The 21,431-nt window shown below is 44.6% G+C and overlaps 1 protein-coding gene across 29 annotated transcripts in view; it reads left to right on the top strand.

Annotated features, from left to right (window-relative positions):
- Positions 1–21,431, top strand: part of KCNMA1 (potassium calcium-activated channel subfamily M alpha 1) — a 744,082-nt gene that overhangs the window by 611,529 nt on the left and 111,122 nt on the right. For 13 of the 29 annotated variants that reach the window (XM_028109571.2, XM_088020037.1, XM_028109575.2 and 10 more), the window contains one exon: positions 4,216–4,292. In XM_028109571.2, the coding sequence (XP_027965372.2) occupies positions 4,216–4,292 (77 nt within the window). Of the gene's footprint in view, positions 1–4,215; positions 4,293–8,061; positions 8,071–14,677; positions 14,852–21,431 lie in introns of all 29 variants that reach the window. The other 16 variants (XM_028109572.2, XM_028109573.2, XM_088020041.1 and 13 more) reach the window with 3 other exon arrangements.

The raw sequence follows: 21,431 nt of genomic DNA on the forward strand, positions 1-21,431 counted from the left end.
AAGACTGCAGAAAACCACAGAAAAGGCCTTGGAGATTTGAATGAAACTAAACAAGTTTTGTAAAAATGGAAAAGTTGATTATGATGATCCAGGATTGAGTTTGTACCCTCTCCTACAAACAAGCAACCAAAGAAGTTAATGGATTTTAGCTCACAGAAACTTTCAGATGCAGTGTTTTAGGAAAAGAGGAGTGAAACCATCCATTCCAGTCTTAGAAAGGTCACTTTGGGATGAACATTCGATCATTTGTCCCCTATTCCTTGCCACCAAATATTTTCCTTTTCAAATGACCTTGGCCCATAGTTTTTGATGTAGGAATCACAAAATGGTACCCCATTGACTCAGTTTGGCTTGCAGACAGAATTTGTTTGATTCACAATTTTAACAAATAAATGAGTTGCCAAGAGGAAGACATCATCAACTTCTATTTAAAAATTCCTGTTCCTGGTTTCTCTTGAAAAACTTGGCAGATCTAGCATTCCTGGGCAGCATTCTCACACTCATTCATCCATCAAATGTCTGCAGGTCACTCACTTTATAGAACACTCCATACCAGGTGCCAGGGAAGCAGTGGTGAACAACGAAGTCCTGGCTCTCAGGGGCTCATGTTCTAGGGAGGAGAGAATTGCAGTTTTGTTTATTTATGGTACATTAATCAAAGAATTAATGCAACTGGGGCACTGATTTAGATTGTGAGGGCTGCTCTGAAGGGGAGCCACATTTGAGCACAGATGGAGGTGACGGGAAAGAGTCTGTCATACAAAGATTGGAAGGGAAGAGGAGACAGGTGGGGACAGTGTTGTGTGCAGGGAGCCAAGGGAAGGAAAGTGTGTCTGACAGAGTAGTGTGGGGAGATGAGGTAAGAGAGAAAGGCAGGGCTGGCTCTCATAGACCTTGATACAAGGGTTGGGTTGTTATAAAATGGAGTCATTGATGGTTTTAAGCTGGGGTTGATGTAGTCTGATTTACATTATTGAAAGGTCTTTCCCTTCCATTATAAAGAATGAGATGTAGTGCCACAGGAGAGGGGGCCCAGAGACAGGGAGACTGCATAGTGTAGGTGAGGGAGAATAACGTAGGCTAGGCTGGTGAGTGGAGGTGCAGACAAAGAAGACTGATTCAGAATATATTTTACTAGAGAGTCTATAGGGCCCACTGGTGGACTGCATATAAGAAGTTGGTGGGGGAGAAGGAATCAAGAATGGAGCCTAGATTTGGAGCTTATGTAATTGGGTGGTTGTTGGCTCCCCACCTTACTGAGATGGGGAAAGCTGGAAGAAGAGCAAGTTTGGGGTGTAGGAAATTAAGAATTCTATTTGGCTATGTTAAGTAGGAGATATGTACAAAACATGCACATAGAGAAGTCATAAAGGCAGTTAGATCTAAGATTCTGGAGTCTGGGGGGAAAGATGGGAGCTGGAGGTGTCACTTTGGGTGCTGTATCAGGGAGGATCCTGGCCAGAAACAGATGACACACCTAAGTGAGAAAAGAGAGGAGAGTTTTATGAAGGGACCATATAAGGTTGTGGGCAGAGAGTTAAGGAAAACCAACAAGGGATGGCAAAGCACCCCAGAGCTAGAAACAGAGGGGAGCCATTCTCAGCCCTGAATCTACAGAGTCAAGGGGAAGGAGAGCTATCAGAACCTGGAGAGAGAGGTTGTAGTATAGGAAAGGCTGCCTGGCAGGAGCTGGGTGCTCTGTAGTGTGCAGAGGGGGCCACCACCAATTCATGACCCAGCAGGGAGGAACTCTCCTTTCCCATCCTCCAGTCTCCTGCTGGCTCCTCTGATTGGCCGAACACAACAGGAAACCAGAGGACAAAGAGACCCTTTGTCTCTTTGACCGGAAAGACTGGCTTTCCGGGGTATGGATCTGGTCTTCTTGGTGATGCATGTGTCAAGTTCACCAGCCGAGGGCCACTTGGTGAAGGGGTGGGGTGAACAGGAGAGGAAGTGGGGAGAAGAGCAGAGAGGGTTGAGGTGGAAGGAGGGGATATGCAGTAGGCCTGAGGGGTGTGAAAAGTCCTCTGGAATCCATGGCCATGGATTTGAAGTGAGATCAGTCAGCACAGTTGTGTTTCCTTTACTGAGCTCAGCTGCTCAGGTGCAGGTGTGCGGTAAGGTGGGGGCTTTGCCAGGTGAGCATGAGGGAGGCAGAGATGGGTGGGGAAGAACATGATGCTTGCAAAGAAGTGCCACTTGGCAAAACTCAGCTGGCAAAACTTAGATACTGTGCTCCCTCTGGGTGGGAAATGTGTCTCCAGGACTGAAGACCAGAGACCCCACCCCCACCCCCGCTCCCTGGCCCCATCTCACTCACTATCTTTACCTTTATTTTCAGAATCTAGCTTTAATTCATGAAGTAATCCACTTGATCTTCTCAACAGTCTACTCAGACTCATCACTGTTCCATCATCTCTTTATTAGAGATTTCTTTAAGACCTTGAGCTCTGGGAATAGGCTGTGTGGACTTGAATCCTGGCTCTGCATGACCATGGGCAGGTCATGTAACCTCCCTGTGCTTCAGTTTCCTTATCTGTAAAACAGAGATAATAATCATTACTCCTTCAAAGGGTTGAGGATCAAATTCATTAATACTTATAAAGTGCTTAGAATAGCACCTGGCCTATAGTCTGTGCTCTATAAATGTTCCCTGTTATTGTTGTCATTATTATTATGTGTAGGAGCATCAGGTGGGGGAGAAAATGGCCAAAGGAAGTGGAAACAAAATGGCTTCCTCCATTCCTGTCCTTCCCCTTTCTTAGCCACATTGCCACTCAGGGCAAATAATCAGCTACCTTCCTTCCTTCCTTCCTTCCTTCCTTCCTTCCTTCCTTCCTTCCTTCCTTCCTTCCTTCCTCTTTCTTCAAGATGGATGAACACTGGCATTTAAAGAAATAGTGAATGTGCTGTTAGGGCACAAAGAGCATTGGGCTTGGATTTAGAAGTCCCAGCCAAGCCCAGCACAGGATGACTTTTGGCAGGTTGTTGACAACCTCCTCAATTTGCAGATAAGGGCACTAAGTCCTGGGGACCTCCAAGATCTCTTCCAGATCCCAAAGTCTTAACATTGGTTTCCACCTGGCGCCAATCACATGTGCAAGTCCCGTGAAAACATAAAAAGGAATCTAGGAATAGAATGGTCAAGAATTATGTTTCTTTCTTTGTAGTCTTGGTCAAGGGAAGACCACGTTTATCCCTGACATTCAATTTCATGTTGGGAGTGGTGAAGCCAAGGATTTTGTTAGTCCCCATATCCAGAGCTTGTAAGGTTGTTCCAGGGAATTTTATCCCAGTAATCTCCTGTGCTGAAAGGATATAGGCCTCCAATGCTGTTCTTCTAGGTCCTATGCATTCTGTGCTTGAATGATCTTGTTTTGTCTCATCCAGAGTATCTTTGACACAGCCAATGTGTTTGGTAATCACAGCTTGACACTTAAGGTCAGTCGAGGGGATTTTCTTATTGGTTGTTTCCACTGGGTGCCCAACCCTAGAGTGCCCTCTACCCACCCCCGTTGCAGTGCTCAGCTGAGCTGTGCCTTTACCATGAGAAGAAAACCTCCATTTATTACATGATCTCGAGGCTGGAGAGTATGGGAGTTGGTCCTTCTAGTTTGGGAGCAACTATGGGCTATGCTATGAGATGCCAGAAGAAATTTGACAGAGGACCCCTTTGACCCACCACTTTTGTCTTTCCCTGTCCACCTTCCTCCTTAACCTCTCTCATTTTGAAAAGAAATGGGCTTTCTGAGTGACAAGGCTAATGTTTTTATTTGACGGTGGAACTTTATCCTTGGGGCCCCTTCGACAAATATCTGACCAGAAGGCAAGCGTTTCGGAGATGGATTCAACTTCCCCACCAAGGGCCCGGGACTGGTTGCCAGCGTGTTCTGATGAGCAGCAATGAATGCCGTGCTCAAAAATGAAAGATGAGCCAGCAGACCCAGGGTGTCCCATCAGCAGCCATTCCCCCAGTTCCTCTTCAAAGGAAAGTGTATTAAAAGAAGCATAAACTCAAATTGCAGAATCCTAGGTTTGAAATAAAAGGTCTTGCAACAAACATTCCCGTCTGTAAATGTCTAAACCTTTCAAAAGATGAAAGGAAATTAGTGTTGGCATGTTTCATTAATTTGGCACCACGGTGGAGGAAATGTGGTGCTTGTTTCATTCGGGTGGATTATGAAATGTGTCAGTTTTTCCATTCTCTTTCTCCAGGGCATTTTTTTACTGCAAGGCCTGTCATGATGACATCACAGATCCCAAAAGAATAAAAAAATGCGGCTGCAAACGGCGTAAGTAGTGTTTCTTTCCCCCTCCCCCCCTCTCCTTTCCCCAAATTCGTTTCCTTTCTCCTTTTCCTATTAAAGAAACACTAAACATCAAGAGGTTTCTTGACTATGTTTGTTTCACCCAGCAGTTTAAAGAGACATGAAAAAATGCCTGTCCTTGCTTTATTAGAGTAGAGGATGAAAAATCCCCACCATCAGCACCTTTGAATGAACCTAGTGCCTAATCCCCACCTCCAGACCCGGAAGGGATGCCAAGGTGGTTGTGTCCACTTGAAAGTAGTCAGTACGGTGCATGAGAAGGAAGACAGCTAAGACCACGGAGGAGGGAGTATTTTTGCAAAGTGATTTCCGGTGGATACGGGACCACCAAGTGTGAAGATGGCTGTACTAGGGCTGAAAGGGAAACTGAGTCCGAGGGCGCTGTCTCCCAAACGGGCGCTGACTCTCTTTCCATTTGGGACTGCTGTAAGGTTTGATACCAAGATCCAGAGCTTTCCCTTGTAGTACCCTCAGACTGGCCCAGGAAGAGAACGTGGCCATCACCAATCAGTTTTATTTGCCATTGCTCCAATAACCAACCTCAAACACCTTTGCTCCTTGGGATAGACTAGATCAGGCTCAGTAGCTTCTGGCATATCCTGTCTCAAATCTCTTCCAAAGCAGCTTGCTAATGGGACCTCTTGAGAAAGATTTGGTAAGTCAGGAACTTTGGATCATGAGCTCCCGAGAAACCAGGACTTAAAGTGGGCGTGCCTCGAGGAGGCCATGCCACTTGGAGTAATTATGTTGCATTGCCTAATAGAAGTTGTTCATGACCTTCAAAGAAAACAATAACAATGATGCCTTCCTTCCTATGGCGATTTAGTATTTTCAGAGCTCCTTATTCATGATCATTATTTTGTTTGATCCTCACCGTAACCCTGGGTAATTGTCAGGGGATGTTATTAATTCCATTTTACAAAAAGAGGAAACCAAGGCTCCAAGTTTAGTGGGAAGATGAGATTGCTAAGAGTCACACAGACCTAACAGACAAGGGTTCAGGCTCACCCAAAGGCCTTTCCATGTTGTGCTCTCAGTGCTCTAATCATTTTTGCAAGAGAGAAGGGCAAGGCAATGATCTTGGTTCTGAAGAGTAGAAACATAGTTATGAAAGATCGTCCTATAAAAAGCAGAAACCAGATAGAAGAGCACTATTCCTGGGATATGCCAACCAAAGCAAGGGCTTTTTTCACTGCATTCCTAAAGGGGGACACAGTTATGTAAAACCAGTAAGATATAAATATCACTCTGCTGGAGCACAAAGACACTCGATCTCTTAGGCAAATACCCATGGGAGCACTCTTGGTCCAGAGCAGTTTCTGTAGAAATCCTCGGCAGCTGGTTCCCAGGTTTGGGGCAGCTTAGGCCCATTGTTATGCTTTCTCCACTGACTCAACACACATGTCCCCGTTTCCCCCAGCTCTGACACCTTACTAAGATGAGTATTTTTTGAGCTTTCGGTCAAAGAGATGCTAAGCTCTTGAGGTCTAAGAATTCTCTGATTCTGACAACCTCAGGGGAGCATCTAAGGGGGTGTAAGGCCCAGAACAAAGCCACTTCCAATCTCCTGGACTCATTGACACGAAAGGCCCTCCTTACGAGGCCGTCTACCCCAGCACTGCTTAGTTGGCTGTGAACACGGAAATAGCTCGGATAACGAGGCACCCGCCAGATCATATCCATCAGAGGAGCATAGTATCCCAAGGTGGAAGTAAACGAGAGTAACAGATACAAAAGGGTCAACTCCTTTGTAAGGAAACTCTCGTAATGAAGGGGGGTGGGAAATGCAGGAGAGTGTCGAGACCAATTATCCATGACCCAATATCTGCCAAAGAACCTGGTCCCATGGAGTACCACAGAAATTCACTTATTGATTAGCCATCCACATATTTCTGAGTACTTTCTTTGTGCCAGGTGGATTCTTGGTGCCAGGGATGGAGGGGTGAACAAGATAACCTTGCTGTTCTTCCGAAGTCTTCACTTTAGTGAATGGAGACAAACAATGATCATAGAAACTATTAAATGCAGATAGATTCAAATGCCATGAAGAGAGAGGAGACTGCCTACGGGTATGGGGAACTTGTCAGGATGCTGCTTTAGGCAGAAAGGTCTGGAAGGCCTCCCTTGGAAGGTGACATTGAAGCTGAGACTTTGTCCAGGCTGGTAGAAGAGCAAGGGCAAAGGTCAAGAGGCAGGAATAAGTTTGAAGTGTTGGATGGAAGGAAGGAAGGAAGTCCAGAGGGGCTGGTGGGACTGGGGAAAGAGTGGAATGAAATGAGGTCATAGAGGAAGGCAGAGGCCATGATGAGAAACCTGGGTTTTAGTCCTATAATTGATACAGCTATTAGGGGATTTGAGCAAGGACATAACATCCTCAATTCCTGTATTAGATGACCTCCGTGATGACTGGACAGAGAACAGACTCTAGGAAGGCAAGGGTAGAAGGCAGAATGAGAGAGAGAAAGTGTATCTGACCCCTGCTCTGATACTGGGATGTTCCTCGTAGGCACTGCAGTGGAACTCAGCAGAAAGCTTTTAGGTTCCTAGAAATGAGGATTTGGCCTCTAGGGTATTTTTCCACCCTGGTTCCAGGCAAGCAAACAGCAGTTGACTTTAACTTCATCCTGGAGAGAGAGGCACATAATTGTTTGAAATAATTTTATTCTCTTTGTTCCCCTTAAAGCTGGTTCAGCTAGTGAAGTGTGTGGTCTCTCACCATGCGTGGCATGGATTGCCGTGGAATCCCAAAGCTGAGCCAGCATGACAGGGGTCTTGCCCCTGTCTCTCTGTACCCCCTTCCCTCTTGGGCTTCTCATCTCAAGGAAGCCTCTGGCTGTGAGGTTAATGTTTGATAACAATCAAAATTGTCCAAATATTGTTCTTCCTAATTAAAAGGCCATAGCAGCCTGTGTTACAGAGGGCAGGATGCAGATGTGTATGTGTAAGGGGTGGTCAGAATAAAGTGAATTATTAAACATGAACCTCCCCATGCATACCAGGCAAGTCAGGAAATTGGGGATGATGGGTTTTGGTTGCAAAGAAACTTTGATTAGAAGGAGCTAGAACTGTGAATAATGAATTGCGGGGGTTCCTGTGCCTTTGAGGGCACATTGCCCGGTGCCCTAAGTTGGAGTGGGCAGCTCATCCACACAGTCATTGGTCCAAATGTATTAGACCAGGTATTAATAATTCACCCTAGAATGATACACCTCCATGAGGGCAGAGCTGATGACAGTCATTGGTCTTTACCCACAGCTTCCTAACCCTCCCCTCCCAACCTAGCTCTTCCCGTTCCAGCCCCACCCCCACCTCCCCATTCACCTTGAACATTTCATGCCATACTATCTGGAGAAATACCGAGTGTGGACATTCCATTTCTGGAAATCCTGTGGTAGTATAGTTTAACTTTTGCATTTCTTTCCATTTCTTCATAGCATTCCATCAAGGAAGAGAGTCAAATTCAGCTGTCTGGCCAAGGAGCAAGCTCTCAGAATCTACTATTTACCCATTTTTTTCTTCTGTATAACAAACCTGGTCTAATGATTTACATTTTTTCCCCCAGCCTGTATAAGTTTGCCAAAGGGTGGACTCCCAGGGGACAAGTCATGTCTGAATTGATGTGTTTGAAGGAATTTTCTTGAACTTCTAATCATTGACATATTTTTGATTTATTTTTTTTCTCTTTGCTGCCTTGGAATACGGCCCCTACTCTATTTTAACTGCACACTGGTAGTGATATATTGTGAGTAAAACGGGTTCCCAGTAGCCCGGAGTCCAGTTCCCCCTGTCTTTCTCTAGAAGAGATACTTCTTTTATTTTCTGTACAGTTTCAGTTTCTTTTTTTCTTTTGGTATTTATGTTGCATGTAGCAGTGACATCATGCCCCAACTCCCTCATCCAACACGGTCTGCAGAGTAGCCTGGGGCTGGAGACCCCCCAGAGCAGGGAACCCCCCTCCGTTCATCTTCCCATCCCCCAGCCTCTTGCCAGCTTCTGGCGCTGTCTTATTTTTCCATTTGAAAATAAGACCTTGACCACAGTGTTTCTCTTGAAGGCCTTGTCTCGGGACCTTTAGGGGACACTGAGTAGGCTGAGGTAATTACCACTATAGCTGTAGATGCCTCATCAATTGGAGGTCATTGTCATGCTTGCCTTCGATAAATTAGACCTGGTCTCTGCTACTGAGCCTGAATTCCTATCCTGAAGGAAACACATATGCTACATATATATTCCTATGTTGTGATATATATATGATATCTACCAGTACTTTATATGTAAAAATGAACATTTTTATATATAAGCATAGAGATATTTTATAGAGAGAGCGATGTATTTATTATACGTACCTCTCTATGCGAGGAAGTGCTTGCTAGAGAATTAACTGGACACCAAACTTTGGGATTGTAAGTATCGTAAGCCACCTTACTGGAGACAAGTATTACCACAGTGGTAATTATTACGAAGTTCCCTTGCTTTAAAATAAAGTTCTCCTTTCAGTCAGTACCCACTGGGACATACCCAGTTCTGCTGTGGGTGTTAGTCAGGCATCTTGGAAGATCCATTTACTTGTTTCAGGTGGAAAAAATGGCTCAAGGACAATGTTCCTTTTCGTTAGTGAGCCATGTAGAAGTCCGAACAAGTAAATGTTAAGTCTCTGAGCCCCTAACTTACTCATAGAGTAGGACCCCTCTCACCCAACAAGATGTGGCCATTTCAGGGCCAGTGTTTCTGTGTGTCACTCCGAGCAATGCTGCCTTCCATGCCACCAGCAGTGAGCGTCGTCAGGTCTCTACTCACGGACTCATGGGAGACTCCATGGAAAACGAGACCCAGCCTGCAGACCAGTTCAGTCCAGTGGTCCTGGCATCTGGAGATATCTCAGCCCTCCGGAATCTCCTTGCCTCTTCACCAGGCAAGGGGGTCATCTGGTTCTGGCTAGTCTTCAGAGTTTGAGGCTCTAGAATGCTCAGTGTACAAACAAAACAAATCAATGATGTCTTGAGTCCGTCACACAATGCCGCCAAGATGGACTCCGTGGCTGCCTTTATTTGCAGAGCACCGGCAAGGCTGGCTCGAGGGCATGTGCCACTCTCATACCTGCAGAGGCGCCTTCTGTACCTCGTGATCCTTCGGAAGCAGACAGAAGAGGGGATGTCAGTCACCAAACAGCTCTGGTGCCAAATGCCTCTGCCTTCCACAGCCACCACGTGGTGTGGAGGGCAGGATCCTCTAGTTCTGTTCTGTGTACTTAGGCCCACTGACATTAACTAGCTTTTCCTTTCCCCTCTTTCTGTTCTTGGAAAACCACCTGGCAGATCTTTCTTCTCCCTGCAGAAGCTAATAGGAGGAATTTGGCTAAGTGAAGACATCATCCCTCATTTACAGGACTGGAAAGAATGCTCGCTGATTTCCAGGGTCACATCAAACGCATGTCTCAACCCTCTACCTCGGTGGACTTTTTCGTTCCATGGAGGCTTCTAGTTCTAATTTTAGTTGCTGCTGAGCGTGTGAAGAGCAGCATCAGGGTTCAGGCTTGGAATTCATCCTCCCTTCACTGGGATTGATTTTAAACATGTCATTCCAACCTAAAAAGTATCTGTGAACTGAAAGTCAGATATTTTCTTCGTCCACATTCGTCTTCCTTTGAATTTGCTCCATTTGAACCTAGAATACTTTTTCTCTGGCCGTTGGAAAACTCCACCTGAGCTTCTCAGTCCTGCGTTGCTTTTCCTGCCCCTCCCAACCCACCCTGGAAATTAAGATTCTGCAGTTGGAAATTGGCTGGCAATTTGGTTGCTGATGCAGGAGGCAGATGGTGCTGAGCACAGGATGGAGTCCAACTCCCTCTTCATTCCAGGCTTGGCTCAGAAGGGCTAACCGGCAGAGATCCTGAGTGTGACAGCTGATTGTCACTTTGACACAAGGAAAATGCAGTAACCCGGCCACATCTACATCAGCCACTTCTGTACAGGTTTCTTTTCTCGTGATCAGACAACCCTTGAAAATATAGGAAAAGTGGTCCGAGAGTAGGTCTGAGAAATCCCCCATTTTTAAACACTTAAGAGTAAACAGATAGCTTTGATGATGTGCATTAGGAAAATACTTTCATTTTATCTCTACAAATAGCACTAGGAAGTCCTAATGGAAACATTGGACGAATATCCACTCCCTTGTGGTGAAGGAAAGCACATAAAAGCTTTTTCTCAAATTGTAAAAGGGCTAAGCCTGAGTTCTTTGGAGGAAGGTGAGACCCAGGGTCTCATTCTTGGCAACCACATAACCTCTTTGAATCGGTGGCACCGGTCCAAGAACAAGAACCTTGTGACGTGGGCCAAAGAGAAAACGGAGTCCCTAGAGGCTTATATTTCTGCTTTCCCTGAGTTAAGCTGGCCTATGGGGCCAATAATTGAGCATAAAGTTCCAAAAGCCCTAAGACGGAATGACAAGTAGCTACAGTCTTCACACCTACCGGAGACACACTCTTGTCTGTTTCCTGCCTCAGGAAGCAGCAGCACGGCTTTGAGGAGACCCAGCCATCTGCTGCTGAACTGGTCCCACTCTGTTGGCCACGGTGGCAGAGCCAACGTGTTTGCAAGTCGCCACTCTTGAACCAACTCCTAGAATTCGCCGCTTCACCCCGACTGGCCCCTAAACATCCGCCGTGAATTGTAAGAACCACTGAACTGAAATGACACTGCACAGATTTCCAATTTTTGGAGGCACACAGTGTTCCTTCTTGCTCCCTTACAGAGAAAGGCCAGATCTTTCAGGTAGTCGGTTGACTAGCTGCTCTTCCACACGGATCCACTAGATGTCCTCATAGATCTACTTTCCATTACCATTGAGCTCCTGGGGAAAATTCCTTTTTTCTGAGGCTTTGGGATTTGGGAAGAGACCGTTGGGTGACGATTTGAAAAAGAAAATCAGCAAACACCAAAGGTGAGAGGGCACTTTATGTGTCCAGGGAGTAGATTAAGAAACTTATTTCTGGTTTAAATAAATACTGAAACTTTTCCAAAGTTGCTCTTTGAAACCTAACCTTGGGAGTTTTAAGTGGCACTCTGATATCTGAAATTAACCTTATAACCCACATCAGCTCCAGAAAAGGAAACAGTCACGGGGAAATGGAAATAAAACGCCAGCGGTTCTGAATATCCGTGATTCGCTAAAACAAAACCGGAGGATTAGGAAGCCAGAGAGAGTTGAAGGGGACGAGGGGTGGATGGTGTTTTCTAAATCAGGAGAGCCACGACTTAATTTTGATATAATTTTATTTTACAATTTGAGAGTATAATTTTACACACAGTGTCCACATCCTCTGGAATAGCTCCCACCACGTGGGCAAATTAACAAACGTTTTTAGTTAAAGCGCTTGTTCATGACCCATTTAACGACCCAGAGGAGGGCTCTTTCTTCCTAGCTGGGACGCACATCCTTGAAGCCTGATGAATCGCTCCACCAGAAGGGAGGTCAGCTGGGCTTACCTGTTAAGAGATTGGGCCGGGAAGTGTATAGGTGAAGACATCTAAGGGGTGGGGGGGTGTCAATGAAAATGGACTATTCCAGAAGTAGAGCGAGAGGACCACCCTCCCAGCCCGTGGCACCTTGGTCTAGACATTGTAATTCACAAAGGTTTGTCAACATATGGGGCTCAATCATTTTTAACTGTTTCTGTCTTGTCTTTGAGCCTCTCACTGATCGTTCTTGCTGGGTTTTTTTTTTTTTTTTGTGGTGGTGGTGGTGCTTGTTTGTCTTTTGAGATTTCTATTTTGTATTTGGTGTGAGTGTAAAAATGATGACTGGGGAGGAATGACTAGTAATAGCATGTTTGCTTTTTTATGCATATGCTGCTTTGGAATGTGACTGCTTATAATTAACATTTAATCTTCTTATAGCAAATGGTTCTTTGCTGCTTCGATTACCAGTTTCAGCCTGTTCCTGCATGCTAACAATATGAAATTTTAGAACAATGCATGGTCTCCAGAACAGCCAGCAATAACCGTTGCAAACAGTTCCTGAGAGGCACTGGGTTGAAGTTGTGTTTCCACCTGAAGCCCTTATCAAGTACGAGGTTTAAAATCACCCATTATGATGGGCTTACCTCTGACAGAATCATTTCAAAAGTTATTCTGCCTCATCCTCCCTCCCCTTGTCCTTAAAGACGGTATATATAGAAGAACTCTCTTTCCCTATAAATGTGTCAGATTCTATTATTATATATGAACCCAAAATGGCAGTATGGAAATGAAAACCAGGGACTGTTGCTAATGAGAAGCATAGCATTTCAGAGTTTGATGGGCTTCTCTTCTGCTACAGCATTTGATTAAATTTTTTTCAAAACAATTTATTTACAGTAAAACGAAAAATTATCTTTGTTTCCCTCCTCTGTGTAAATAACAAATCAATATTTCCAGTAAAAGAACCGAGCCAAAAATAAGCGAGCGGTCTACAAGTTGTCCATCAGATCTGGATGAGTGTAAAATAATTTTATTTTTGTGTCTTCAGCTGAAGACTTTTTCCTCTTTCTTGACTTCAACTACTACCGTTTGGGGTGTCTGGGCATTCATGCCATACCTTCTAAAGTCTTCCAATTCAAATGCTATAGTGGAATTTTTCTTTTCTTTTTTTTCTTTTTTGGTAAAAGCTCAGCTCAGGAATGATGTACCACGCATTGAAGAGGGCTGGGGCTGCATGATGTTGATCTGAACAACCAGCTAGCTAGGATGCTAAAAGAACATGTCACTAAAAATGGGAGCCAAGTTTAAACAGGAACGGATCTCTCATTCATCTCCCCCAGTGCCTGTTCTTCACAATCATAATGTTACCCCTGCTTGACAAATATACTGTATGGCAAGTCATAAAGGTCTTAGAACAGGACTTGACCCATTTGAGAGATTTAAACCCCTCTTCCTGGTGACTGTAACATTCAAAGAGGGCAAAACCAGAAGCCATATTTTAAAGTAAGAGTGCAACCATTCTCCACAAAGAAAAAGAAAGAAGGGGGGAAAATGACTTTTAAAATGGAAGGTATGGGCGCAGGGAATAACACCTTTCCGGTTCAGTCTTACTATTTGGCTATGATGCTTGGAATAAATACAAGTTCTTCTCCAATCCTGTGAGAGAAGCAGGCTGGTTCATGCTAAGTGATAAGCAAACACGTTTGCCTGTTGTAGCAACAAAATGAGGCACAAAAAAGCTCCTTGTACTGAAATATAAATTGGCTTGAAGGATAAGGGTGAAGTGTCTTGAGAACCACTACGGTGATGTCCAGCAAGGTTTGCACTTGGTAGGTCAGCACTCAAGTTGGATCCCCAGGCAGGCCAGATCCTACGATATCAGCTTTAGCAGAGCTATCAATGCTGCATGCAAATATAAATAAGATATTTTATGTGGGACCTAATCTCTTACTTCATGTTTTATAATCTCTAATCTATTTTGTCCAATATTTTCAGTATAAGAAAAAATTATGATTAACCAATAGCCCGCTGGCTTTCTGGATTTTCAGTGGGTGGGGAGAGAAAAGCAGACGCGATTTTTCAGATTCTCCCAGCTTTAAGCAGAAAATACACCCATGAGTAGCTAAATGCATTCCAACAGACCAACATCTCATATGCTTTTGGTGATTTCTTATTTGTGAACTGCCTTTAATGTCAAATACGCAGCGTTAGCCTTGAGTAGCTGCATTTCTTATATGGACAGATTTGGATATTTGTTCTGTCAAGAGTAAATTTAAATTCCTGTAGGCATCATGTGAACTCACTCTGGGGAAGTTCAGCAGAGGCATCCTCAGATTCTATATTAACATGTAATCGTTTCATATCTAATTTGATGAAAACTTGTCCTAGGCTCTGCCTCATGCCCAGAAATGGATGGAAATTAGAAAACCTACATATTAGATATTTTGCACCTCGCAAAAACCATTTATTGTACCAAATAAGCAATTAATTGATTGGCCGTGTGTTTATTTTGACCTCCTGTATTAATTGCGCCAGGGGAAAAATGTTGGTTACATTTTTGCTGTCTCTAACGTGCTCTTCTTCTCATCCAAGAACCCGATTGTAATCAGCCATGCCCGCTTCCTGTAGTCACCCACTTTACCTGGGGAAGAAAAATAATACACAACAGCCTTGGGGGATGATAGAGGCGATTTATATTTTCGCTGCTTTTTTTGATGTACAACCAAACTGTTATCAGCAGTCGCTCTGCATTTTTTTTTCCTGGGTCAAGACTGTTAATGTGAACTAAGACCTGTGTTAAATCCCTTTAGCTCCCTTCTAGCTGCCTTGCTGTGTGTGACCTTGCCATTAACTACCGCTCTTCCTCTCCTCCATCCAACCACATGATGATAGCCAAGATGTCCATCTACAAGAGAATGAGACGGGCATGTTGTTTTGATTGCGGACGTTCTGAGCGTGACTGCTCGTGCATGTCAGGCCGTGTGCGTGCTAACATGGACACCCTTGAGAGAACCTTCCCACTTTCTTCTGTCTCTGTTAATGATTGCTCCACCAGTTTCCGTGCCTGTAAGTTTGACCCCGACACACGGAGTTCCATGTCTGTGCTGTCTGTGGTATCATCCCTGTCTTGTGTTGTGTGCCCTGTGGTTCTTGTGAGTCCGTCCAGCTGATGTTTTCTTCCCAGTATGACCTTGTATATGGTGATGGATGTCGCCCTCGCTGCCTGTGTCCCCATGTACCTGCTAGGGAAGGCCTCCCTTCCCATTCTGTTAACTCGTTGTGCTTCTGGGAATGGCGTGCAGGACTGTGATAGTAGAGTCTAGTGATAGTCTCCTTCTTTCTCCTTTAAATAAATATAAATGGAAATTAATGTGACAACAAGTCAAATACTGTATTAATACAAAGATGTGTGCAAATGCATATCTTAATAATTGGGTCAAGCCTATCCATTGGATTGGGTTGCAGGGAGGAAGGAGAGGGAACAAGTAAAAGTAGATTAAATTATTAAATCATTAAATTATTTAAATCATTAAATTATTTAAATCACTAAATTATTAAATCATTAAATTAGATAGTTTCCAAAATACAACAGGGTTAAGATGAATGTGAATTTCTTTCTTCTTTTATTTTTTAAACCTTGTCTTTTTAACCTGTATCTCGTTCCTCCAGTGCCAGATTGTGTCCTATGTTCTGGAAATGAGTATTCTAAACATGAAAACCTCTATTGACTGGTGCAGTCTAGGGCTTCCCTCAGAAAGCTGACTAATTCAAAGGAGCATTATTTTTTCCCCAAAATAGAATCTCACGCTTTAAGGTCTCCTGTAGCAATTGTGATTCCAAATAACAACAAAAGCTATAAGCCATGAGCTGCCATAACTTCCTGGAGTCCACTGCATAGGACTTTGAGGTCAGTCTTCTTCATTCACCCACAAGGTCAGGGATGGTAAAGAACCAAAGGTCAGGGTCTAGCGGCTGGCAACCGGCAATGCTGACCTACACCAGGTTCCTGACACCTCCCTCATCCTGGTCCACTGCATGGACTTCGCGGGTATTTTACCGACGGTTGCCCAGTGATATTACTGGAAGCCCTAGTGTGCACACTGAGGTGCTGGGATGTGGGGAACTTGCTGACTGACTTGTGCTGGTGTTGGAGGTGGTCCCAGCATGGTGTGCTTGTGGGACAGTGATCCACAGAGGCTCCTGGGGCTGAGGGGGCCCTGATGTCACCGTATGCAGCGGAGTGGTATGCCGGGCCACGTGCTGGTGTTTGAACCTGCTGTTCGGGTCTGAGGCACAATCTGGGCATCTAACTTGTAGAGTCACTTGGAAAAGTTATACCTGGGACCAGAGAATCGTCCTTTCTTCTTCACAATTCACTGTTCTTCTAGAACAGTGCCAAGAAATAGGATTCATTTTTTTAAAAGTGATACCTAATAGAGGTTGTATCAAGAGGGATTTTGGACTGTCCCAACCACATTTGCCTAAAATTCTAGGAAGGAAGTTCCTTTCAAATCTTTTGTACAGATGCCACAGTATGAACCTTTACCCTTTTATTCTCATCGTGAGAATTCTTGCTAGTTCCTATGACGTGGCAAGGAGAACTTGGTTGCAACCGCACAAGGGATTTGTTTGTCTAAGGTGTCCGGCAAGACACTAGGTTCAAGACAGGAGCTGGGGGAGGAAGAGCAAAGTGGTGAGCTGTGGTGGCACAGTTTGGCCACATCTTTGACTGATGGCAGTGAACGGAACCACCAGCCACCGGGGTTACCCATCTGCCTAAGGCACAACTTCTGTTTCAGATAACCACTAGGCTCTAAAACCTTGGCCAGGAATTCAGTGGAGAAAAGGAAGGAGCCATTTGGGCTGTATGTGGTTGTGTCTTGGCAAGAGCTGCCCATACCAATCATAGTAACATGTGTGTCCCCTGTGTGAGTCCCGTGATACCCAGCGTGTGTAATTTCCATTTCATCCAGGAAAAACCATAATTGGAGGGATTTCTCAGCTCCGCAATTTAATCCAAACATTGATGGAGGCCGAGAGAAGAAAAACTTAGGGTGGGATTGTCCCATCCTCTTGGAAACATCCTGTGCGTGAGACTGTTGTCCTTTTCTACCTTCCCAGATCGGCCCCACCGTAGAAAACATGGAGCTTTGGGCTGTGTGTGGAAGCCTTAACTGGTACTGACAGCTCAGGGGTGGGGGGGTCGCCTCCTCTGTTTCATCAGTTTCCCCGCCGTCCTCATGCCATCAAAACAAAGCAGATTTCATCCACCCCTGTGTGAGTCCTCTCACCTTTGACCATTAATAATAAGTTAGAAAAAGCCATTCCAATTTGAGCCCCTTTGTGCACCCACGTAAGCCCTTCTTCTCCAATTAAAAAATGTCTATTTCTACGCAGAGTTCCACTGGCAGAGCTCCAATAGCAATCCCTGGGCTTCCCTTGCTGGTGGTGGGGTTGGGTGGTGCCCATTTGACAGAGCTGGTTGACTCAAAGAGCAGTGGCGAGAGTGGGCTTTTCATTAAATATGAGCAGATGTGAAATGTAGAGGGTTTGACAATTAGAAATGGCAGGAGAAGGGCCCTTGAATCAAAGTGAGGTCAGATGGGCGGATCAGATTACTTCTCTTACATTCTTTAGTTGTTCTGAAAATCATTTTGAATTAGTGTCAGCAGAACCATGATGGGTTTTGCCCTTTGTCTTTTATGCTAGGGCCGTATTGTTTCCCAAGACACTCATTAAAGGTCATTATATTATTATGGAGCTTGCTTTGGTCGCAGTTTCCCAGTTGAGCCAGTGTGCTTTGGAGACTGCCTAATTCATTTCTCTCTTGCTTTTAGTCTCCCTCCTTGCTTTTTTTTTTTTTTTCCCTCATAAGGGGAAAGATTTCCGTTTTCAAGGGACGTTAAATTGAAACACAAAGTCCCATTATGTGTTTTCTGAAGTGGGAAGAAAAGTAGCTAGTTCCCAGAGGAGTAGTAATATATTAAAAATGTTCACACAGTTTTAAAAATCTGCCTTCTAGCGGCAGGGCCTGCCTGCTCAGGGCACCTCTCCTTGGAGGTGTGGCCTGTTACTGAGTATCGGTCATTGCAAAGTCACGTTCTGTTCTGACAATTGTCTTCTTTTGAACTCGAGAGATGTAAGGTCAGACTGTGCAGACAGAAAGCTCTTCAGGGAAGGACTCCTTTACAAAAGACTTAAAGAAACAGTGTCAGAAAAGTAAAGCACATAGTGACCAGTAAGGATTCATCAAAGACTATGTTTTTGGCAAGACTGAATGGTTCCTTATGGTAGGCTGGAGTCGGTGCACAAAGCTTCATTTTCCGATCGTCCTGGTTTTGTTTCTACTCCAGATGATCCTGGGCGGGAGTGCCAGCTCTTCGAAAAGACACTAAGATGATATGGGCCCAGACGTTTTACAAGTAGCCATGTTCTAGGACCATCAAATATTTTTCAAAAAATGATGTCTAGCAACATACACACATAAAGGTAGATGTAGGTTCTAATCAGTTCCATTTTGCCTCCATGGAATTTTATAAAATAGTGCTTTTTCTCTGTTCAGAATTTTTTCGTGTTGTTTCGGTCTTGCCTGACATCTGATTGCTCAGTCTAATAGAAAGGGACAGTGAAAGTTTGAAGCAGCGACAACATAGGACCCTATTGATTCAAACCTGCCGAGACCTGTGTGACATGATGCCGGCCGCAAGCCATCAGCAGCCCTGGCATGAACAAATTAATCATGTGCTGGAAGAGAAACAGATCTTTAGACTTGCACTTGGAAATAGTTTTAGCTCAAGTACATGTGCGATCCCTCACACCAACCTTTCAATTTACTAATAGTTTAAACCTGCACAATTACATACACCCTTTTGCAAAGTACTGTAGCTAATTTTAAATGGCACGTGACTTTTATTTCAGGTATAAATCTAATACAAGGAGGCATTCAACTCCAATGGTTAAGTTGAGAGGAGCAGTCCAATACCATTAGGTTGAAGGGACACGTACCAAAATCAGTTTAGTGTAATCTTGAGTCTTGTCAGATAATAAACAAAAATCAGCTTATCCCGAGTAGCCTCTGGTTTGTACGGGCAGAGAATTAACATTGTCAATAGAACTAAAGTCATTCGAGTGAACTAATGGCATTTTGAAGTACATAGAATCAGATACGAGGGCAAGGGGTGGAACTAGCTCTAGGAGAATGTCTATAACAGGACACACCCTATACTGACAGTCTCCATTAACTCTTAAGGAGGGATTTGAGTTAATAAGCTGTATTTAAAAATCAACAGCCTATCATTATCTGATTCCTTTTATGTGTAGTTTTGGGTGATGTCCTCAAGTTCCCCCCAAATTGTATTTGTTTATTTTACTTCTGGGCCCTGAAACCAAAGACTCTTCCCACCACGGCCATCAGTGATAGAAAGAAAAAGGAGAGCCAAAGGAAACTCAGCTTAAATCAGTGTAATAGTTTCCCATGCATTCTGTAAGCCCCTTCATTCTGGGTCTGCAATTTCTCCCATTTTTCTTGTGCACGCTGGTTATGATCTGTCTCTTCCCCCCTCTGTCTCTCTCCTTCCCTACATTCCATGAGAACAAACACTCAAGCAGCCTTCGGATTCCACTCTAGCTCTGCGCTAGCCCTGGTCCACGCTCCCTGAGTTGGCCATTCGCACTTCATTGCAGGACGTGAAAACAGGAAGGTAAATAGGGCCAGATAGCCATTTAATCATTCCAAGAGACTAACGATGTACCTGGGAGGGCATCTTCAGGTACTTTTGCTGGTAGCGGACAAGGTTACAGAAGCCAATTCCTCTCACTCGATGCTGTGGTAGGCGCATTTAGCAATGGGTTGACTAGAAATATGCCTTCCACGTGCTTACACAGTGCTCAGCTCGTTAAATCAGCATTGTAAGGCCAAAATCACGCGTGGGCAAGATCTCCTTTGAAAAGAATCCCTTGAAATGCCTATCTTCAAATGTTTTCACTCGTAATAAATAGGTACTTTCTTCAGCTGAGTGTCAGGTGAAGTAGCTGACTTGTGTTTGGGGACCTTGTTGTGCTCCCCCCCCAAAAAAAAGTATTGTTGAATTCTTTACGGTAAGTATGCTATGAAGAGCCACCTTGTTTAGAAGAAGAGGGACCTTCTGAGCAAAAGGCAGCCAACTTTTCAAAAGAAATCCTTTGAAACAGAATTAGGAGACAAGAAGTAGAAAGGTCAGAGGAGGAAAGACGGAAGGGTCCCTTGTGTGTCACTGGAACACCTCCCTTCCCAGGAGCACGACACTTTAATAAGTGACTCAGCTCTTCAAGGACAAACTAGAAAAGACGTCGACATGCCACAAATAGGCTGAGCAGAGGTCCTTCTGCAAGGTGACATGGAAATTATGTTTGCATTTTTACTCTGGACGGTGGCCGGTTGTCACGATACTCAGCCTGACAGCTCCTACCACTGGGCATCAGATTCTCCATCTTACCTCCATGGACGAGGACGGATGTGGCCAGTTAGTTCTCCATCTCCCCCCTTCCTCCACTATCTCGGGCGACAGATGCCAGGACCAGTCCGCCTTTCACTTGAGTTCTCTTGTCAAGGCTCTGCCTTGAGCCCAAATCCTGACCTTTACTGTATGAAATAAAGTACTGATGAACAAGCAGAGGTTTGAATTAGAGCAGGCTTGGAGCAAATGTCAAGTCCATCTCTGCCTCCCTCCTCCACCTGCACCAGGAGCCTGGATTAGACCCAGTCTGGAGTTTGCAGTGCCTTAGGCTTTATGGGTCTGGGGAGACATAACTTATTAACAAAGAGTTATTAAATTTTTATCAATTTTACAACACAATGTAAATGCCTCCTATGAATCTACATTGTATTCATTATCATTTAAAACGTTAATTAAGTCAAAGTTGCATTTAATTTCTCTCTAAATGGGCCTCTGGGAAGAGGCTTTTAGAAACATCTGTGGGAGCGTGTGGCTCGTGGAGACAGGGAATCCCCCAGCCGGCGTTCAGGATAGCCCCCTGAGTTGATTGCCATCGCATGTCTGTGGTTAATTTGTTGTGATGCGATTGGGCATCGTCTCAAATTAGTATCAGACCGATAATTGTGTAAAGACACTGACGAGAGTCTTGGGGGGCGGCTGCACGGGCTCCACTGCGTCCTGCCTTCAAGTCCGACCCAGATGGAAATGAACACTTGATGTGCAGCCCGCCTGGTCTCAGTCATGCCCGGGGATTCTCCCTCCTCCTCCTCGGATGGTGCCCATCGCTTCACTCGGATGTTTCCTTCATCTGAGATGGACGTCTGTCATCTGGCCCAACAAATTCAAGATGTTTGCCAGCACGCTCATAGGAAAGATCTTAAGAGTTTGGGATCTTTGACTCGAATTTAAGCCTAGAAGCAATGAGCCTAATGGGAGCCCTTTTCAGAATGGAGTGGATTGGAGATTATAAACAGATCAGACGTATCCGTGAGGAGGGAAGGGTGAGGCTTGCTAGGATTTGCCAAAAAATCCCTTTCACTTTTTGGGGAGTGGTTGATGTTTTTGTCTTATCTGAGTAAAGGCCCATTCTCCAGGCAGATCTATTATCATATTGGCCCTCCATCATGCAGAACCCGAGGCTTCTTAATGTGGTGGTATTAGGTGGCTAGTGC

This window comes from Eumetopias jubatus, unplaced genomic scaffold, assembly GCF_037043125.1.
Source record: "Eumetopias jubatus isolate StellerSeaLion01/CBP00866 unplaced genomic scaffold, mEumJub1_p1.0 scaffold_17, whole genome shotgun sequence".
Lineage (NCBI taxonomy): Eukaryota > Metazoa > Chordata > Mammalia > Carnivora > Otariidae > Eumetopias > Eumetopias jubatus.